The sequence below is a fragment of the Danio rerio genome, chromosome 24 (genome assembly GCF_049306965.1).
Source record: "Danio rerio strain Tuebingen ecotype United States chromosome 24, GRCz12tu, whole genome shotgun sequence".
NCBI classification, from domain to species: domain Eukaryota; kingdom Metazoa; phylum Chordata; class Actinopteri; order Cypriniformes; family Danionidae; genus Danio; species Danio rerio.
This window is the reverse complement of record NC_133199.1, coordinates 25,787,052-25,806,655: the sequence shown is the minus strand read 5'-3', so window position 1 is coordinate 25,806,655 and position 19,604 is coordinate 25,787,052. Positions and strand designations below refer to the sequence as shown.

At 35.8% G+C, this 19,604-nt stretch overlaps 2 protein-coding genes across 3 annotated transcripts; both read left to right on the top strand.

The window, feature by feature from the left end:
* The first annotated feature begins 1,872 nt into the window (after positions 1–1,872).
* Positions 1,873–8,535, top strand: tagln3b (transgelin 3b). The gene is given in 5 exon segments (NM_199720.1): positions 1,873–1,882; positions 4,457–4,663; positions 4,751–4,925; positions 7,350–7,452; positions 7,566–8,535. Coding segments are annotated over 4 exon segments (600 nt in total). The 5' UTR covers positions 1,873–1,882; positions 4,457–4,483; the 3' UTR covers positions 7,708–8,535.
* Positions 8,536–12,298: 3,763 nt separating this feature from the next.
* On the top strand, positions 12,299–18,967 carry c1qtnf9 (C1q and TNF related 9). 2 transcript variants are annotated; one of them, NM_001114462.1, is given in 5 exon segments: positions 12,320–12,526; positions 12,999–13,052; positions 16,204–17,130; positions 17,319–18,414; positions 18,473–18,967. In NM_001114462.1, coding segments are annotated over 3 exon segments (1,011 nt in total). In that variant the 5' UTR covers positions 12,320–12,339; the 3' UTR covers positions 16,974–17,130; positions 17,319–18,414; positions 18,473–18,967.
* Positions 18,968–19,604: the final 637 nt, after the last annotated feature.

Genomic DNA, 19,604 nt, shown 5'->3' with positions numbered 1-19,604 from the left:
AGCTTGTTTTTAACAACCTGACTGACCTTTCTATATCAGTTGGTTAGAGCTGAAATTGAAATGGCAACATGCAGTTTACATACACAAAATGAAACATGTGAATAACAATGTTATGTGTCACCCAGAGGTGTCGTTAAAATGACAATTCCTAAATATGTGTTTGCACCACTTAGATGTTCAGACTTTCAATTCGTAGTCTTATGGATATATATTTTTTTTAGATTTAAAGAGATTGTTTACTCGAAATATACATTCTTTCATCACTTAAATTGATTTGTTCCAAACCAGTTTGTTTAGTTATTTATGTTGAACACAACACAAAGAAATTTGAAAGAATGTTGAAACCTGTAACCATTGACATCAATTGTATTTGTTTTTCCTATTGTCAATGATTACAGGTTTCCAATATTCCTCAAAATATCATCTTTTTTGTTCAACAGAACAAACAACTCAAACTGGTTTGGAACAAGTCATAGGTGAGTAAATGATGACAGAATTGACATTTTTGGGTGAACTAACCCTTAATTTAATCTTGCCTTGTTAAAGTTAATCTGTTTAGTCACTTGTATGTCTATTTAAGATGAACTTTTAAAATAAGTAGCTTTAACTAGGCCCACACAGTAGCACGTGCAGAATTTCGTAGATTTTAGGCCCATCATTCTGTTTATTTACTTGAGTAAATGTGTGTAATTCTATATTCAGTTTTTAAATTAATTACAGTAATAATATTGACTAAAATGAAAGTGTTCATCTGATTTATGTACAATGCAGTTTGTAAAGTAGTGTTTTTAGTAGATGTATTAAATGAGAGACTTTCTTTGTTTACTAAATAAAGTAAATCTAATTGGATTTGCATTGTAAACATTAAACAAAAGTTAAAAGATATTATTTTTTTATTTCACATATTAGGGTTTTAGTTATAATACTCCCAAAATAATTCTGCACAAATAACAAAACATGGCCCTAAGCTTTAACCCTTGTTTAGATATTATTTCAATCATTTTCCTTCTACTTAGTCCCTTTATCAATTCCTTCATTAGTCCTTTGATTGGAGTCGCCACAGTGGAATGACCCGCCAGCTTATTTAGCATGTTTTACACAGAAAACCCTTCCAGCTGCAACCCAGTACAGGGAAACACGCATACACTCAATCACACACATACATTACGTACAATTAAATTAATTTAATGCACATGTACCGCATGCCTTTTGACTGTGAAGGAAACCGGAGCACCCGGAGGACACGGGGAGAACATGCAAACTCCACACAGAAATGCCAACTGACCCAGCCGAGGCTCGAACCAGTGACCTTCTTGCTGTGAGGCGACAGTGCTAACCACTGAGCCACCCTAGATATTACTTGTTTATCCTAATTATACTTAATTTATTTTCCTCAGCAGAGTCTCCGTGTGTTATTTCCCACCTGTTGTTTTTCTTCTTCTTTAACTCTGAACCCATGTCTTTCTCTCCCATTAAGAAGCTCATTTAACGTAGTCAGATAAACATGCAAACTAGTGTCTTGTTTTCAAAATAACGTATAGCACTTGATAAAAAGTGTACCGTATTGTCGAATTTGTTTGGTCAGTCGTCTGTCCTTCTTGCTATTCCACACGTGCGTTTACCAATTATACTGACCAAACTGTTCAGCTCAGCTCATGAATGTTAATCAAGTCACGCCGACGCTGCTTGGTAAATTTCCACGAGGCCGAGGCTACGTATGCTAATTAATATTCATAAGTCCAGTCTCCTCCGCAAACCGGACAGTGAATCCACGCCCCTTTCGCCGCTGCTCGGATGTTCCAGTCCAGCATCCCTGATGATCAGTGACCGCAGGACGGATTTGACCTCGCTTTCAGGAGGACGACACCCACATCGCTTTACAGTAAGTAAATCTTTACACAATATCAAGCTATTTTAGTGGTGACGACATAATTAGCTCTAATTGTTTAAATGTGACAGTTTAAAACTAATTTGGGCAAAATCTGCGCAGGGAGTTTGCGTTTGCACGTTGTGTCTGAATATAAACTACTGAGGAATATTGGCAGTGCTCTTCTGGTTGAGTCAAATATTTGAAATGTGTTTAGATGGAGGCATATTTAGATTCTTTTTATTGAAAGTCACACGTGGGAACCGAAGCATATGGGCCACACCCAGGTCAATATTGATCCTTGTCAGTCCGTGTTTAAATGTAAAGTAATAGTTCATATCGATATAACATATGCTATTGTGTGATAAAGCAGGCCTGTAGCCAGCCTGGTGAAAGGGGTGGTTCTTTTTCTCAAAAAGTGGATCTTTTTGCAGTTATTTTCTATTTAGTTAAGAGATTTAAATACTGCATTTTAGTCACATTTTAAACACTATAGCTAAATTAGTTTGTCGGAAGGTCATTATAGCCACACTTTTTGATGTACCATATTCAGAGTAAATAAATATGAAAAAAATATTGATTTTTAAATGACAAATTACATAATGTGTCATTAGAAAAAAGTAGCATATTCTGGCCATTTCAATAATAAAAAATAAAACGATAATTTTTTATCTTATAAAAAGCTTTTCTTATATATCTTATGTAAGCTCTTCATTTTTTCCAGCCTCTCTTGAAAAAAAAAGTACATTTGAAAATTCAACAATAGCTAAAATAGTAATCAAATCAATTTTAAATCTAATAGTGTCCACTTTTAGTGCTTCACACCTTTTTATTGGTCATTTTTTTCTTTCAAGAAAAAGGTCCAAGATTTAGAATAAAAGTTACTTGTAACATATTTTCTCTATTTAAAAACAATACAGTAGCAAAAGATGATTTCTCTCATGTCAGATTGTATGTTTTCTTGCACAGCTGGATGTTGGACTCATGAAAAAATCGTTTGCATTTGATAAAACTGATTAGTTGAAGTCACTGAAGTGACAGAGAACAGAGGATTCTACTTAGTCTTAAAGCTTTTTTGATGGGTTATTTTCACTATTTATGATGACATAGCAGTTAAAATAGGACAAATGAGCATATGTATGGACAAATTCTGGACCCTTGTCAGTGAGGGGTGGGTCTTCCGAACCACCCGAACCCCTCCTGGCTACGGGCCTGTAAAGGGCAACTAACATTAACATACAAATCCAGAATTACACAAGAATTTTTTTTTTCTAATCCTGTATTATGCATCACCAAGGATTTGGAGGAGTTGAAAGGAGTTTATTCATGATGTAGATATAATCCATTTATTACCACTTTTTGAGCATTACAAACTTCAAAACGAAATGTGTCTTAAACTGTTGAGATTTGGAGCTCAGACTTATATTTTGTCTATTTTTAAACAAAATACTTGGTCAAATATTTCTTTACAGTTAAGTTTAAAAAGAAGAACAGCTTAAACGTCTAATGCACAAAAATATACATTTTATAATATAAAAAGATTTACACATTTCGCAAACTCTGCATCTTTCTAAACCTGTTAGAAATTTAAGAGGAGTGATGGGGTAACACTATACAAGTAATGCGAGTTACGTAATAATATGACTTGTCTAAGTAACGAAAAAGTAGTGCATTACTTTAGTAATAATTTTTGAGTTACTGTTTTAGATTAGTTAATTTGCATTTAATTAATAATTTGCTGAATTTACATTAGTGTAATCGCATTGAATCACACTCAATGAGAGAATAAGACCCTCACGGGAACAGACAGAAACTAAGATGGACAGACAGAAACTAAGCCATACATTTCTGTGATGAAAATATTCTCATTACTGTTAACAGATGGAAGAAAAGGGGATTATAGTCTCAATGAAGAGTGATTTTAAGTAGCAAACACGTTGCTTTCAACTTTACTAATTTGTATGTACGGCATGTGTAGCGTCAGGAAGTTCTCATAAGGTAACATTGTTCTAATTTTTTTTAACTTTTATTTTTTTATTTTTTGAACGGTAAATGAAGGTGTAGGTTATACAGTGTGTCGTTAAAATGCAGAGCTCCTCTATTATAAAAAGAAAAATAGCCTGTAAGTTCTGAAAGAGATCAAGGCTCAGGCAGGTGTGGAAAAAGTAACTCAAAAGTAACGTAAACCATTATTTTCATAACACAACTAGTTACTTTTTTGGAGAGTAACAAAATGTTGTAATGGATTACTTTCAAAAGTAACTTTTCCAACGCTGTTTAGGAGTATGTGGTTTTTCAAGATTTAAGTTAATATCTCAAATTAAGATTTTGTCTTGTCACTTTACAAAATGTTTACACTTAATGAAATCGGCTGCATTTTTTCACAAAATAGTTATTTTTGACTATGAATAATACAGTTGTTGTCAGTTGTGTCTATTTTTTAGGACCATTTCAAGTTTGTGGGAGTGTGTGAGTGTGTGTTCAAACTTTACACTTACCAAATCCCTAACCCTTTTCCAAGTTTCAGACTATTTCTATACAGTCATGACTTCAAGTTTTAAATGAATTATTTTTGGTGTCTGTCCAAAGATCTACAGCTTAATAAAGTAACTGACCATGGCAAACCGAGGCCCTAGTTATGGACTGAGTCGTGAGGTGCAGGAGAAGATTGAGCAGAAATATGACCCTGAGCTGGAGTCTCGACTGGAGGACTGGATTGTTGCTCAGTGTGGAGGAAACGTGGAAAAACCACAACCAGGAAAACAAAACTTTCAAAACTGGTTAATGGATGGCACTGTGAGTAAAACCCCGATCAGTGTAGAACATCAACACGACTGTGTTCATCTTTCATTTATCTCTGTCTCCCCGTTCCTTAATTCTCAGATCCTCTGTAGACTCATCAACAGTTTGTATCCACGAGGTAAGGAGCCTATAAAGAAGATCTCAGAGACTCAGATGGCATTTAAGCAGATGGAAAAGATCTCGCAGTTCCTTCAGGCAGCTGAAGCTTATGGAGTAATAACCACAGACATTTTTCAGACAGTGGACTTGTGGGAAGGTACAGTAAAATTTCTTTTATGAGCATTTCTTGAATTTAGGAATTAGCTTGGCGACAGCTATAAAAAAATGAAAGGGGCTATGTGTACGAATGTTAATGTCTGAATTTCTGTTTAAAAGTTCTATTCTCTGAACAGATTGTACCAAAAAAAACTTCCTAGGTTGTTGCTATGATCATAAATACCCACATTTAAAAATATACTCAAACCAAGTGGTTCCAAACCTTTGAGTTTCTTTCTTCTATTAAACACAAATGAAGGTGTTTTGAAGAATGTTGTAAACGCCTATCATGGAAGGCAATGGTTACCAGTGTGTTAAACAGAAGAAATAAACTCCTGTTTGTGATGTGTAAAGATGACAGAATAAAACTTTCCCTTTTACTGCTGTTTTCCCACTGCTGTCATTTTTCTAGTGTGTTTACTTTATTCTTGCTTATTTGCGTTTAGTCCACACAAAAATTAATTTTTTTTCTGTTATTAATTACACACTTTTACTTTGTTTCAAACCCCCTGTGACATTCGTTCATCTTCTGAACACAAATTAAGATATTTTATATGAAATCTGACAGCTCTTTGACCCTCCATAGCCAGCAACAGTCCAGCGACAAAGTTCAGAAAAGGATAAAAAACACGGTCAAGTCATTTACATGTGACTTCAGTGGCTCAACTGTATTCATATGAAGCTCTAAGAACACTTTTGTGCAGCAAAAAACTGTAATAAACACTTTGTTTACTATTGTATCTCCTAACAGCACAGGGTGCGTGTTTACTAAGGACAATACGACAAGTGCATGTTGCGCTGCTGACTGACTCTAATGACGATACATCATACAATGGAGCCAGATCAGTCTCATAAATAGTACATTTACAGAATTAAATTCATACATCCACAACACAATTCACATTTACAAGATCCAATTCGTAAGAACAAAACATGATTCAAAACAAATGCAAACAAAAGTTTGTAGCTGTGTCTCATTTCAGAGACTGCATCCTCTGAAGGAAGCATTCGAAGTGCGCTGTGTCATAGCGGTGCGACAAAGGCTGTCTCATTTGAAAAAAACTTAAAGGCTCCTTTAAACGCAGCCTCCAATTGCGTCCTTCGTTTCCAAGGTAATATAAGACACAACTGGTGGATCCTTTGCTGCCTCAAACGTCCCAAGATTCATTGCGCACTGATAACAATAGGATGTTTAAAAAAAAAAAACTCCAGTTTAAATGTATGAATTAGGTTTATTTTACTATCTAAGAAAAAAATGTGTATGTCATGTCTTTCTAAAGAGTGATTTAATAGACAGTTACATGTTATGTGTACATGTATGGATCAAAGGAAATATATTTCTAGCTTCTTTATACCTTGTTTTGCCTTCAGATTATTTTAAATAAGTTTTAAAATCACTTTGAAAACAATTAATTAAGATTTTATCAGCGCTTATTAACAGCAGCTGTTACGATTGTCTGGTGACAAGATCCGTCCTCTGTAGGCTAGATCGTCTCATTTCAAAGCGCCCGGTTTAGCCTGTGTGGACTTCGAAGGACTCACCTTTGAAGTTGGCATCCTGCGCAAGATGCAACTTCGGAAATGAGACACAACTTGTAAGTTTCAAAACTAGCTTCAAAACTACAATTCAAAACTACACAAATCCAATTCGTAAATTCAAAACACTTTTTAAAAATAACCAAATCCAATCGTAAATTCCAAAGCACAATTCTTAAATACACAAATCAATTCGTAAATTCAAAACACGATTCAAATATACACAAATCCAATTCGTAAATTTAAAACACGATTCAAATATACACAAATCCAATTCGTAAATTTAAAACACGATTTAAATATGCACAAATCCAATCCGTAAATTCAAAACACGATTGAAAAATTCACATCCAATTCCCAAGTTTAAAACACAATTCATAAATACACAAATCTAAACTGTCAAAAATACAATTAATTTGACGAAAAAAATATTTATGATTTTAACTTGTGAATTCAAAATTGTGTGTTGCTGCATTTATGAATTGTGTGAATGTGTTCTGAATTTATAAATTGGACCATTGCTGTCTATGGAGGATGAGGGAGCTCTCTGATTTCATCGAAAATATTTTAATTTGCATTCCGAAGATAAAAGGTCTCAGGGTTTTGGAATGTCACAAGGGTGTATAATGAATTAATGAATTATTAACAAAATTTAAAAAGAAATTTAGGTGAATTAACTCTTTAAGTTGCTGTTTGTAATTCACTTAGCAGCCACTGTTGTCTAAAACCCCCGAGTAGCCCCTTTATTTTACACAGGAGTTCAATTTATTTCAAAGCCATTACTTTTAATCAGCCAAGCCTTTCTGGAATGATGTATTGTAGCATGTGAGTTGCATTCTTGGTTCATAGCCAGAGTCACTTCAGTGCTTCTTACTTCCCTTGGTTAAAGGAAAAGACATGGCAGCCGTCCAGAGAACGCTAATGGCGCTGGGTAGCGTGGCTATAACAAAAGACGATGGACAATACAGAGGAAACAGAGAATGGTTTCACAGGTGAGCAAGGCATTTCCTATGCAGACGTATTGACAGCAGTGTGTTAGGTCTTGTGAATGGACTTTGCTGCGTCTCAGTGACATGTAAACTCCCTTTGATCCTGTCTGCGGCAGAAAGTCTCAAGGCAACCGGAGAGAGTTTTCTGAGGAGCAACTGCGCCAGGGTCAGAACCTGATTGGTTTACAGATGGGCAGTAACCGTGGGGCATCTCAATCTGGCATGACTGGTTATGGGATGCATCGGCAGATTATGTAAAGCTATACCAGTGCCCGGCAACCTGCCTAAAACACCTAGAAGACCTTAAACCCCCTCACACAGTCCTTTACCAAGCAGTGTTTCTTGATGGTGTGTCTATTTGATGAAGATATGATGAAACTGAAGTTTTAAAGCGATAGTTCACCCAAAAATAAAACAGTTGGTAACCATCAGAATGTTTCAAACATTAATGAGTTACTTTTATTGAGCAGTTGGATGTTTGAAACCATTAACTTCCATAGTAGAAAAAAAAATACTATGGAATTCAATGGTTACTGGTATGCAACATTCTTAAAAGTATCTCCTTTTGTGGACAAAAGGAGAAAATCAAAGTCGATGGAGATTACACCATGACATTTGATATTTTGGGGGGGTTGAACTATCGCTTTAAGAAGTTAAAGCATGCCAGATACAGTATGTTTAATATAAGTTGGGATTGCTAAGCTTGTGAGAAGAATCACTTTATTTATTTGTATATGTATGCAGATAGTCATTATTAAAGATTTATCTAAGCAATCTGCCTTCTTTAAGAGCGAAGTGTGTGTTGATACACCAAATAACAGACCGCAGCTGTTTACTATAGTGTTTGAATGTACAGTAAAGGATGTGTACTGTTGTTATTGCTGGGTTTTAGCTAAATGGATGTCAATGCACATATTAGCAGGAAGTACTGTATGCAGATTAATAATAGTCATCAATAGTAAAGATATATTTGTTTGTGTTGTCCATCAGTGTTGTTGTGTGTTAACATTCCATGTGGGTTTCAATAAGCTTGGTTTTGGTGACCATGTTTGAAAATGTTTAATAAATTGGTATCTTAAATTGAAAGATGTGTTGTTCTTTCTTATAAAATAGCGGTCTAAACTTCAAGTTCTTAACTTAAAGAATATATAGGACTTTATTTCAAGGTGTTACATGTTCTATGTACTTACGATTGACCTTATTCTAAAATACGGAAGTGCGCTCAAGTTTGAGATTGTTTTAGAGCTTTAGATTAAGTTGCCTATGGGAGAATAGGAATAATAAATCACAGAAAACGATTAAACTAATTTACAAACAAGTGTTTGCATGATTATACAGACAAAGCAGTTATACAATAAGACAATATCAGTTGCACCCACTTCTACACGAAGAATAAGGTGAATTACAATTATGCATGATAGCATGTAACTGGACCTAAACTCTCATCCTAACCCTAATATTATTAAGTACTTATAATTAATTAATAATACTCTGTAGTTAAATGAACGATTTCACTGTAACAAGGACACAGTACAAGAAAGTTTAATCAAATATTGTACAATATCTTAAGTGTTTGAGTTCTTTTTCTTCAGTTTATAGTTAATTAAACTTATTTGTCAGACTTTCTCAATGTTTATGAGTTTATTTCTCACAACTCTTTCTCAAAACAATGATTTTTGTATCTTCGAATATTGAAAAATTCTGCGAAATTAAGTCAGAATTGTTCAATTTAAACATGGAATTCCAAGATTTGAACTTGGAATTGCAACATATAAACATGGAATTTTGAAAAATAAGTCTCATAGTTTATGACTAATAAAACGTTTTTTTTCTTAGACTTGAGGTTTTGCATCTTTCATTTTTGATGTATGAACTTAAAGTTGTAAATCTGTATCTTGCTATTCTAATAATATTAGCAGAATTGCTAGATATAACATTGAAATTGTGAGAAAAGTAGTCAGTTTATACCTTGCAAATCAGACTTATGATTTTGTATAACACAATTTGACTTCTAAACTCACAATAGCAAAGATATACAACCCCTGGAAAACAGTATGGAATCACCACTCTTGGAAGATGCTCATTCAAATGTTTAATTGTGTAGAAAACAAAACCAAACACATACATGCCACAAAACAGTTTTCATTCAATAATCCAACCTTCTGGCTGTATGAAACACTAAGAAAAGAAAAGAGAAAACACTGTAGTCATTTACAACTGTTTTTACAGGTCAAACTGAGGAAATAAATATGGAACCACACAAATCTGAGGAAAATTGTATGGGATCACCATGTACTGGAACTGTTTTTAAAACACACAACTTTATCTGATTACAACCGCTAATTAGTCTGCAGTTAAAAAAAAAGAGGTCTTGAACCAAGCTGATTGACATATTGTATCTCATGGCTCCAACATGAGGGATGAGGAGAGGATTATCAAACTTCTCAAAGAAGGTAAATCTTCACAGAATGTTGCAAAAGATGTTGGTTGTTCCCAGTCAGCTGTGTCTAAAATCTGAATCAAGTGCAAATCAAATGGAAAGGTTGTAAAAGTGAAGTGTACTGGTAGACCTATAGGGAGACATCACATCGTCAAGACAGAAAACTTAAAGCAGCATGCTTTCAAGACAGAAAATGCACAACAAAGCAAATGAGGAATAAATAGGCAGAAAGTGAAGTCAATGTCTGTGACTGGACTGTAAGAAATCGGCTAAAATTAATTGGATTTATTTACAGAAAAGCCAAGCGTAAACCAACATCAACATGTAAACAAAAAAAATTAAGGTTTCAGTGGGCTAAAGAAAGACAATCTTGTACTGTGGACGACTGGAAATGAGTGATATTCAGTGATAAATAAATCACGAATCTGCAATGTTTGGTGCCGTTTCAATGAAATTTATTCATTGTATGAGGTTGTATGTCAGGTAAAGGTATGGGGAGATGACAGTTAATACATCCTTGATAAATGCACTAGTTTAGATTGAGATTTGGGACAGTTTTCTCATTCTATCAATTGAAAGAATGTTTGGCGATGATGACTCAATTGTTCTAGACGATAATGCAAAATCTGCGATAACTTACCGGAAAGATGTGTAATGTAAATGGAATGGCCTGGAAACAGTCCAGACCTCAATCCAATTGAAAATCAGTGGTGGAAATGAAAGAAAATGGTCCACAACAAAGCTCCAACCTGCAAAGCTGATCTGGCAACTGCAATAAGATAAAGTTGAACTCAGCTTGATGAAGAATACTGTTAAATACATGCCTCAGATAATTCAAGCTGTTATAAAAGTCAGAAATGGTGCAAAAGTAGTACAAACAAAGTACTAGTGGTGTTTTTATTTGGTGATTCCATATAATTTCCCCCTGTTTGATCTGTAAAAACAGTTGTAATTGACTACAATGTTCTTTCCTTTCTTTTCTTAGTGTTTCATACAGCCAGAAGGTTGGATTATTGAATGAAAACAGTTTTGTGGCATGTGGGTTTGGTTGTTTTCTACACAATTAAACATTTGAATGAGCACCTTCCAAGAGTGGTGATTCCATACTTCTTGCCAGGTGTTGTACAGTATATCTTATGCGGACATTGAGGGGGGAAAAAATAGAAATGCTATTTAAACTCAGAATTACACAAATGATCTTGAATCTTTTTTTTTCATCCATAGATTTTCCTCCCTACAAGATTTAAACTAACAACTTTGGAGATAAAAAAAAAACGGACACATTAACTGTATTAACTAAAGTTTGATTGATTATTAACAAATTTTTTATTTGTTTTTTAACCAAGGCAGAAACACGCTTTCATGTCAACATGAGTGCCCATAAAGAATAATGCTTTAAAAATGTAAAAACAGTCAGGCAGATTTTGCCTTTAACCCCAGTTAAGTAGTCATACTTTACACTGAAGACATTCAGGATAAAACAGCCTATGTCAAATAATTATGTCTTAAAAAGATTTGTTTAACATCCCCCTCACCCCCCCCCCCCCCCCCATTTTACCCATTTCTTTCCTCCTTTGAACACAAAAGTAGATCTTTTGAAAAATGTTAGAAAGGAAACCAGTGTCAAGTGATTTCCATAGTATTTTTTTTCCTATCAGGGATACCAATGTGTTTCCACATTATTCAAAATAACATCAGAAAACATAAAACTCACAAACATTTAAATCCAAATTTTGGGTGCAAACTCTCCCTTTAAAATGACCTATATATTCTAAAGCTGCTTTATACTGTATGGTGTTGTACAGCTCTGTCATATGCACTCTTATATAGGCATAGAAACCTTTTAACTTTAATTGAAATCTTTATGTTTCAGTGTGGGAGGCAGACAAGACATATTTCAAACGCTTAAAGCCAAATGGAACAGCACTCGTAAGGTCAAGCGCTGGGATGCGTTGGATTGCATTTGCAGTGTCACTGAAGTGGAAATTTAATCAAGAGGAGCTGCATGGGACCATATGGACTAAGCAGCGATGCTCTTTAGACCGACTTTATGGATGTTCGGTAACATTTCTAAAGCGACCAAATCAATATTGACAAATTAAATCAAAAGATGCAATGGGCCGAATGCAACAGACTGGCTTTCAGTTTAACATTAAGCTTTACTCCGCAGTGGAATGAATGTAAATGGCTTTTGTTTGCAAGAGCATGCTAATATGGGTTGTGCAGTAGCATGTTTTAGGTTGATTATTATCTAAACTGAAATACAAAAAGGAATATAAATAGAGGACACAGGTGATGTGTAACGCATTTGGGTACAATAAGTAATCTTAACAATGACTTTCTGACCAATGAAATAACAGGTTTGGAGTCTGACAAATCTTCAAATATGCACATTATGCGTCCCTGAACACCATTTTTGGACTCTAGTGGTGAAGGTGCTTAGGAAAACCATGCTCTGTCCCAGACTCATCTGTACGCTTTTTCTAGTTGTGTTGGTCAATGCTGCAGAACAGAGTGCTTCTGACAAAAGTCCCGGTTGTGTTTGTGGTCACCCCGGCATTCCTGGAGACCCGGGACACAATGGAATGCCAGGTCGTGATGGCAGAGATGGGGCCAGAGGTGACAAAGGAGATAGAGGTAAGAATGAAAGCAAAACTTCCTTGACTCCATGTTAATCAGTCACCTTTGAGCTAAGTTATAAGGCAAGATAGGTACACAAGTTGAACAAAGTTGTAAAATAAATACTTTGGTACTATTTTGAACGTAAAGTGCAAGACATTGGCATGGTTTCTCAAACTGGTGGTAATTTGACCTCTATTCACTCTTAAGAAAAATACTTTTGGAGAGGATTTTTACAGTGAGACCACAAAAGAGCTACCGTTTCTTAAAATGTCTTTCAGTGAACAGTTCTTAAAAGAACCATGTTTTTTTTACTGAGAAGAACAGTTGAATGACTTAAAGACATGTTTGTATTAATGGAATGTTTCATAAATGTTAAAGGCTGTTATGGAACCTTAACTTCCATAATAATTTTTAATAGTGTATATTCATTGTGCAAATGTTTCATAGTAAAGTATGTAACTTTTGGTGCTTTCTGAAGGTGATATAGGAACATGCGGTGATGTTGGTAAACCGGGGCTGAAAGGAGATAAAGGAGATTCTGGTAAATATTACTTTCGTTGTGCGCATTTATAAATTTTCAAATTCTTATACTGTACATCAAGAAATACATTTTAAAAAGTCATTTCTTAATGTATACCAGGGGTCACCAATCTTGGCCCTGGAGGGCCGGTGTCTCTGCAGAGTTTAGCTCCAACTCTCCTCAACACACCTGCCTGGAAGTTTCTAGTATACCTTGTAAGATCCTGGTTAGCTTGTTCCAGGTGTGTTTGATTAGTGTTGTAGCTAAACTCTGCAGGACACCAGCCCTCCAGGGATGAGTTTGGAGACCCCTCCCTGCAGGCACAGGACGTCAACATGAAGTCATATTGACGTTGTACCCCAACGTAGCCCCAATGTCATGGGGAAATTGAATTTTGTTTGTAAATGAAAATCGGGTTGACGTCAATGTCTAATGTCCAACCTAAAATAAAAAATTAACATAATTTGACGTCATTTTTGGATGTTGTCCTTAGATGCTGGCTAGACATTGATTTTTGGTCACCTGACGTCATGACCTAAATCTAACCTAATATTAACGTCTTTTGATGTGTGCCTGCTGGGCTGATGTATACCAAGGGCTAAACTATATTGGATCATTTTGACAATCAAATATGCCTTTTAGGGTGCTTTCACACCTGTGAATCGATTCAGTTGTTCCGAAACAGAGATTAAAATTGTTACATTGTTGCTCTTTGCTCTTGGAGCGGTTCGCTTTCACACTGCAAAGTTTCTAATCGGACCAAAAGAGCTAAAACAAGTCACGTGCGAGTAAACTCTCCTTACATTGGTCAGAGTGTCAGGGTTTATTTTGCAGCGTCCCGCTCAGCTGTCAGGAGAGGATGTGGTTTGGTGGTGATTGACAGGGTGCGCGCGCGTGACGTGTCTGAGGAGAGATGCGGTGGGGAGGGGTGAGAAGGGTGCGCGACGATGCCTATTTGAGGACTGGGAGAGAGACGCAGGATTACCGGGAGATCATCACTCGTTTGCGGGCATCCGGAGACTCGCGAAACTTCCCGTCCTATTTATAATTCTCTCTTCATATAGCCGTATGCCTATTACATATCCATAAAACACTGTGATATAAGCGCGCTCGGATCTGATTGCTTTCTCACTGCAATCGAACCGCTCCAGGGTTCGTTTCAATCGAGCCGAGACCACCTCACTCAAGCGATCTCGGAGCGATTACTTTGGCGCGGAACAGAGCGCGATTGCCCTGTTCACATATGCCAATCGAACCGCGCTAACTGGGCAAACGAGATACGTTCCGAAACAAAAGTGTAGGTGTGAAAGCACCCTTAGACTTAATGAAAATGAAAAAACATGTTTGTTGTTTAGTGTGAACATATCTAAAGACTGGAAATTTAATGTCCCTGCAGAGTTTAGCTCCAACTCTCCTTAACACACCTGCCTGGAATTTTCTAGATGCTGGTTTGCTTGTTCCAGGTGTTTGATTGTGGTTGTAGCTAAACTCTGCAGGAAATCTGGCCTTCCAGGAATGAGATTGGTGACCCTCCCTGCAGGCACAGGACATCAGCATGACATCATATTGACGTTGTACCCCAATGTCATGGGGAAGTTGGATTTTTTCAGGCTGACGTCAATGTCCAACCTAAAATCAACCAAATATCAACGTAATTTGACGTCATTTTTGGATGTCAAAATAACGTCCTTAGACGCTGGCTAGACATTGAATTTTGATCACCTGATGTCATGGCCTAAATCTAACCTAATATTAACGTCTTATGATGTGTGCCTGCTGGGCTGATGTATACCAATGACTAGACCATATTTGTCAAGTTTGGATCATTTTGACAATCGAATATGCCTTTTACACTTCATGAAACTGAAGAAACACATTTGTTGTTTAATGTGAACATATCTGAATACAGGAAATCTCTGTCCTGGAGGGCCGGTGTCCCTGCAGAGTTTAGATTCAACTCTCCTCAACACACCTGCCTGGAAATTTCTAGTATACCTCGTAAGATCCTGGTTACCTTGTTCAGGTGTGTTTGATTATGGTTGGAACTAAACTCTGCAGGACACCTGTATTACATTATGAATGTTTTTATATTTGAAATGAATAAAACAAAAATGCTAATAATTTTAAATATTTACATGTGCTGGACAAAGATTAATCATTATGAATTGCATTCCAAATAAAAAGTTTGTTTTGACATCATATATGTGTGTGTGTGCTATGTATATTTATTATGTATATACAAAATTACAAATACACAAATGCTTGCATATATTTGAGAAATTGTTTATTTATATTTTGATTTAAAATATATATTTATATAATAGAAATTATATTTAAATGAAAGTGTATCACATCTGAACTACATATACATGAAAAATATATATGATTCACACACATATATATTGTCAAAACCAACTTTTATTTTTAATGTGATTAATTGCGATTAATCTTTGCCCAGCACTAGCACTTACATAATTTATCATCATGTTTTCTTCATTATATTATACAGTATATTATAATTTATTTTACAATGTTCATTTTAAGATTTCTTGTGTTTCTTGGATAGTCATTAACAGCCTGATCTTATGAGGAAATGTAACTATTTTATGTTTTGTCAGTTTAGTGTCTAATGTACGAAAATGTATGATTTTTAAAGAGCCCCTATATATGCTGGTGTTAAACTGCATTGCTTTAATTCTCTCCTGCATTGGGCTCACACATACACTCTGCACTCCAACTACTTCAAAATTGTTGATAAGCCTAGGTAGGCATTTCTTTCTGTCTCACGCTGAACGCAGTCGACCATTCACAACAGACTGGGTCATTGACTAATCAGTGCAGATTAAGATCATGCTAAGGAGGGGTTTAGGAACAAATGAATCACTAAACGAATCATATGGGAATTAATTAGGTAAAAATAAATGCATATTATAAAACAAATATGACCTTTTTTTAATTCATAATAGGGGCTCTTTAAAAGGAGGCATGGCACCCAACTCCACCCCTAAACCTAATTGTCATTGGGGGATAAGCATATCCTAGTAAATTGTATGAATGAGATCATACGATTACACACAAATTAGCCACTAAATCAAAAGTTATGAATTACTGTGCGTTTGCTTTGTAACAGCATATGTCTAATGCTATTATCATTAGGCTACTCCTTTTTCAGGTATTGCAGGCATAACTGGTCCAAAGGGCAAACGTGGAGATACTGGGGAACGGGGCCCACCTGGCAAAATGGGACCCCAAGGCTTTGCAGGGCCACTGGGATTAAAAGGTCAGAAGGGAGAACTTGGTATTCCAGGACCACAAGGCATAAAAGGAGATGTCGGTCCAGTAGGCCCTGAAGGACCACAAGGAGACATCGGCAATAAAGGAGACAAGGGCATACAGGGTCCATTGGGGCCTCCCGGACGACCAGGCCCAAAAGGTGAGATCGGACAACCAGGTAATAAAGGCAGCATTGGTGTTCGTGGTGAAAGGGGGTCAAAAGGAGACATGGGAGAGCAAGGTCCAAAGGGGGACATGCCAGAGATACCAAAAAGTGCCTTCTCAGCCAGATTAAGCGACAGCACCAAATTACCAGCCGCTAATGCTCCAATTCGATTTGATAGAGTCCTCTATAACAGTCAAGGTCACTATGATCCTGAAACGGGACGCTTCACGTGTGCCATCAGGGGAGCGTATTTTTTCACCTACCATATCACTGTCTTCTCTCGCAACGTGAAAGTGGTGCTGATGAAGAACGGTCAGCGAGTCATCTACACTATGGACAGCTACCAAGGTGGTGAGGACCAGGCTTCTGGTGGGACCGTCCTGGAACTGGAAGTAGGCGACAAAGTGTGGTTGCAAGTGGCTGATAGACAGCTATACAATGGGTTGTATGCAGACGATGATGATGATACAGTTTTTTCTGGATTTCTTCTTTTCGCAAGCTAAAGATCCTGCCTGAAGTCGTGCAAATAACAGGAAGAAAATGGATAACACTTTACAATAACAGTACATGAGTAATGATGTACTAATATGCAATCTAAGAAACAGAAATGTGCGCACATCTAGGATTCTCAAAGGCATGTGCTCAATCAAAAACACAGTGGCAAAAGTTCAAAAGAAAATCAGCACACTGCCACTTTAGCTCTTCTAAAATATATACCTTAACAACATTTCGACCTACATGGGCTTCATCAGGAGAAGCTAAGTCAACCTGATGAAGGTTAACCTGATGAAGACCATGTAGGTCGAAACGTTGTTACATTAAAAATGTTTTGAGAGCTAAAGTGGCAGTGTACTGATTTTCTTCAGATCTTTAGCCACTTTGTTAATATGCAAAATAAAAAATATTATGAAATAATGATGCGTTAATGTATGCGCGAATCATGAACTAACTTTTAACTTTTGTTTTTAAGTAATGTATTAATTAACATTAAAGTTTAAGCTAAATGTATGAACTCATGAGCTGTTAATGTATAATTATGTCATGACATTACTTAAAGGGCACATCATCATTAACTCATTCTTAACTATTGTTATTTATAGGGTTGTCACGATACTGGAATTCGATACCAATTGGTACTTTTATTTTTCAATCGTCAATTTCCTGTGAACATTTGAGCGCATTCTTAAACAGTGCTGAATTGCCATTAGGCATGGGCTGGTATAAGATTATAAGGGTATGATATCCTTGGATAAAATAATGATGGTTTCACGGTATCACGGTGTTGTGATTACTGCTCTAATATATATTCTTTTTAAATGTCTGGGTACTAAACAAAACAAAAAAATCCTCTTTGAAAACAATATATTTTATTTTTAAAAGATTTATAATATTTTGGAGCAGTAAACATGACAGGCTAAATAATACAAATGAATTAGTGACTTCTGCTGTCTTCATTAGTTTCAAAAACACAGATTTCTTTACAATTTAAAACAGCATCTTCGGATATATTTTCTGCTGGAGATACTGTTGGACTAAAAAAAACTTTTACACATACCTTAGGAATGGTATTAGAGAAAATCTTGGTTGTTTTAAAACCCTAACTTTTCCAGACCGGGGTATACCTTGAAAACGGTTATCGTCCCATGCGTATTTGCCATTGTATTCACGTGCTCAACAGAAATGACTGTGATTGGCCGCGAAGATCATCAGTTCTCTGAACTCACCACTGTTTACTGAGTTTAACCACTGGAACAGGGACACTGCAGCGTTTTAAATGTCGATCAGCTGGTTTGTGTATAAGTTGACAAACGAGTGATCTGCTGATAAATCGCGGCTTTAAAACACTCCAGTGTCCCTGTATCTGTGATTACACTCAGTAAACAGTGGTAGGTTTAGTGAACTGATGACCTTCAAGCCCAATCACAGTGTTTTTTGTTGAGCATGTGAACTAAATGGCAAATCAGTGCTGTTTACAAACGTGCTCTACAGCAATAAAACTTTAGCTGAAAATGGATATTTTAAAATTTCGTTACCGATTGGTATCAACTTCCAGTATAGTGACAGCCCTAGTTATTTAGTATAAACGCACTAGTTGGACATGCATAAAGAGTTCATGAGTAGTTAATAATGGGTTAATGATGATGTGCCCCTCCAAGTAAAGTCATGACATCAATCTACATTATCATATCATGAGTTCATGATGGTTAAATTAAGCATAAACTAAGGTGGTAATCAATACATTAATTAACAAACAAGCATGTAAAGTAGCCGTTATTCACGCAAAAACTTTTGTGACTCATGTTGTTGTTAAAGTTAGTTCATGATTAGCGCACGTATTAACTTATCATTAGTTTATGATAAAGTCTTCAGTTTACATATTAATACATCATTATTCATGTACCATTATTGTAAAGTGTTACCAGAAAATGTTCAAAATCAAGAACAAAGCATAAATTTAGAGTTGTAATGAAAAATAAATGAAATCTTCTGTTGTAAATGAGATTGAGAGAGTGTTTTTGCTAATTAAAGCATCACTATTATATTCAGTCAAAATGTATATATCAGTTATGTAATTGAATACAATTTAAGTTGAAAAGACTCAATAGGAAACAATGGTGTCATTATTCTGCTCAATTGGGGTTCCATGATGACAACAGTGCACTAAAAAAGGAAATAATAGAAGTTTTACCTTTGTTGTTTTGAAAAGGTTTGCATACAGACAGCATTGTCAGATAGACCCTGTTCACATGTATCAGCAATGATCATTTGTTAGGACAGAAATTCTCATAAGGCATGAAGTACAATTGATTAAAACTGTTGATCATATTGATGGATATGACTTTAAGGCAAAACACTGCAAGTGAACAGGGAAAAGCTAGCTAGCTTATAGATAACCTACAAAAGCCAAAAAAAAAAAAAAAAGATTTCAGTTGAAGTCAGAATTATTAGCCCACCTTTGATTTTTTTTTCTTAAATATTTCCCAAAATTATCAGCCCCTTAAAACTATATATATTTTTGATAGAACAAACTATCGTTATACAATAACTTGCCTAATTACCCTGCCTAGTTAGCCTTATTAACCTAGCTAAGCCTTTAATGTCACTTTAAGCTGTATAGAAGAGTCTCGAAAAAT

Bases quoted from the DNA above. Each gene is read 5' to 3' on its own strand.
- c1qtnf9 (XM_005162713.5), top strand. From the start codon at position 12,340: ATGCTCTGTCCCAGACTCATCTGTACGCTTTTTCTAGTTGTGTTGGTC. The intron at 12,527-12,989 runs GTAAGAATGAAA...TGCTTTCTGAAG, and splicing joins AGGTGACAAAGGAGATAGAG to GTGATATAGGAACATGCGGT. The intron at 13,053-16,203 runs GTAAATATTACT...CTCCTTTTTCAG, and splicing joins AGGAGATAAAGGAGATTCTG to GTATTGCAGGCATAACTGGT.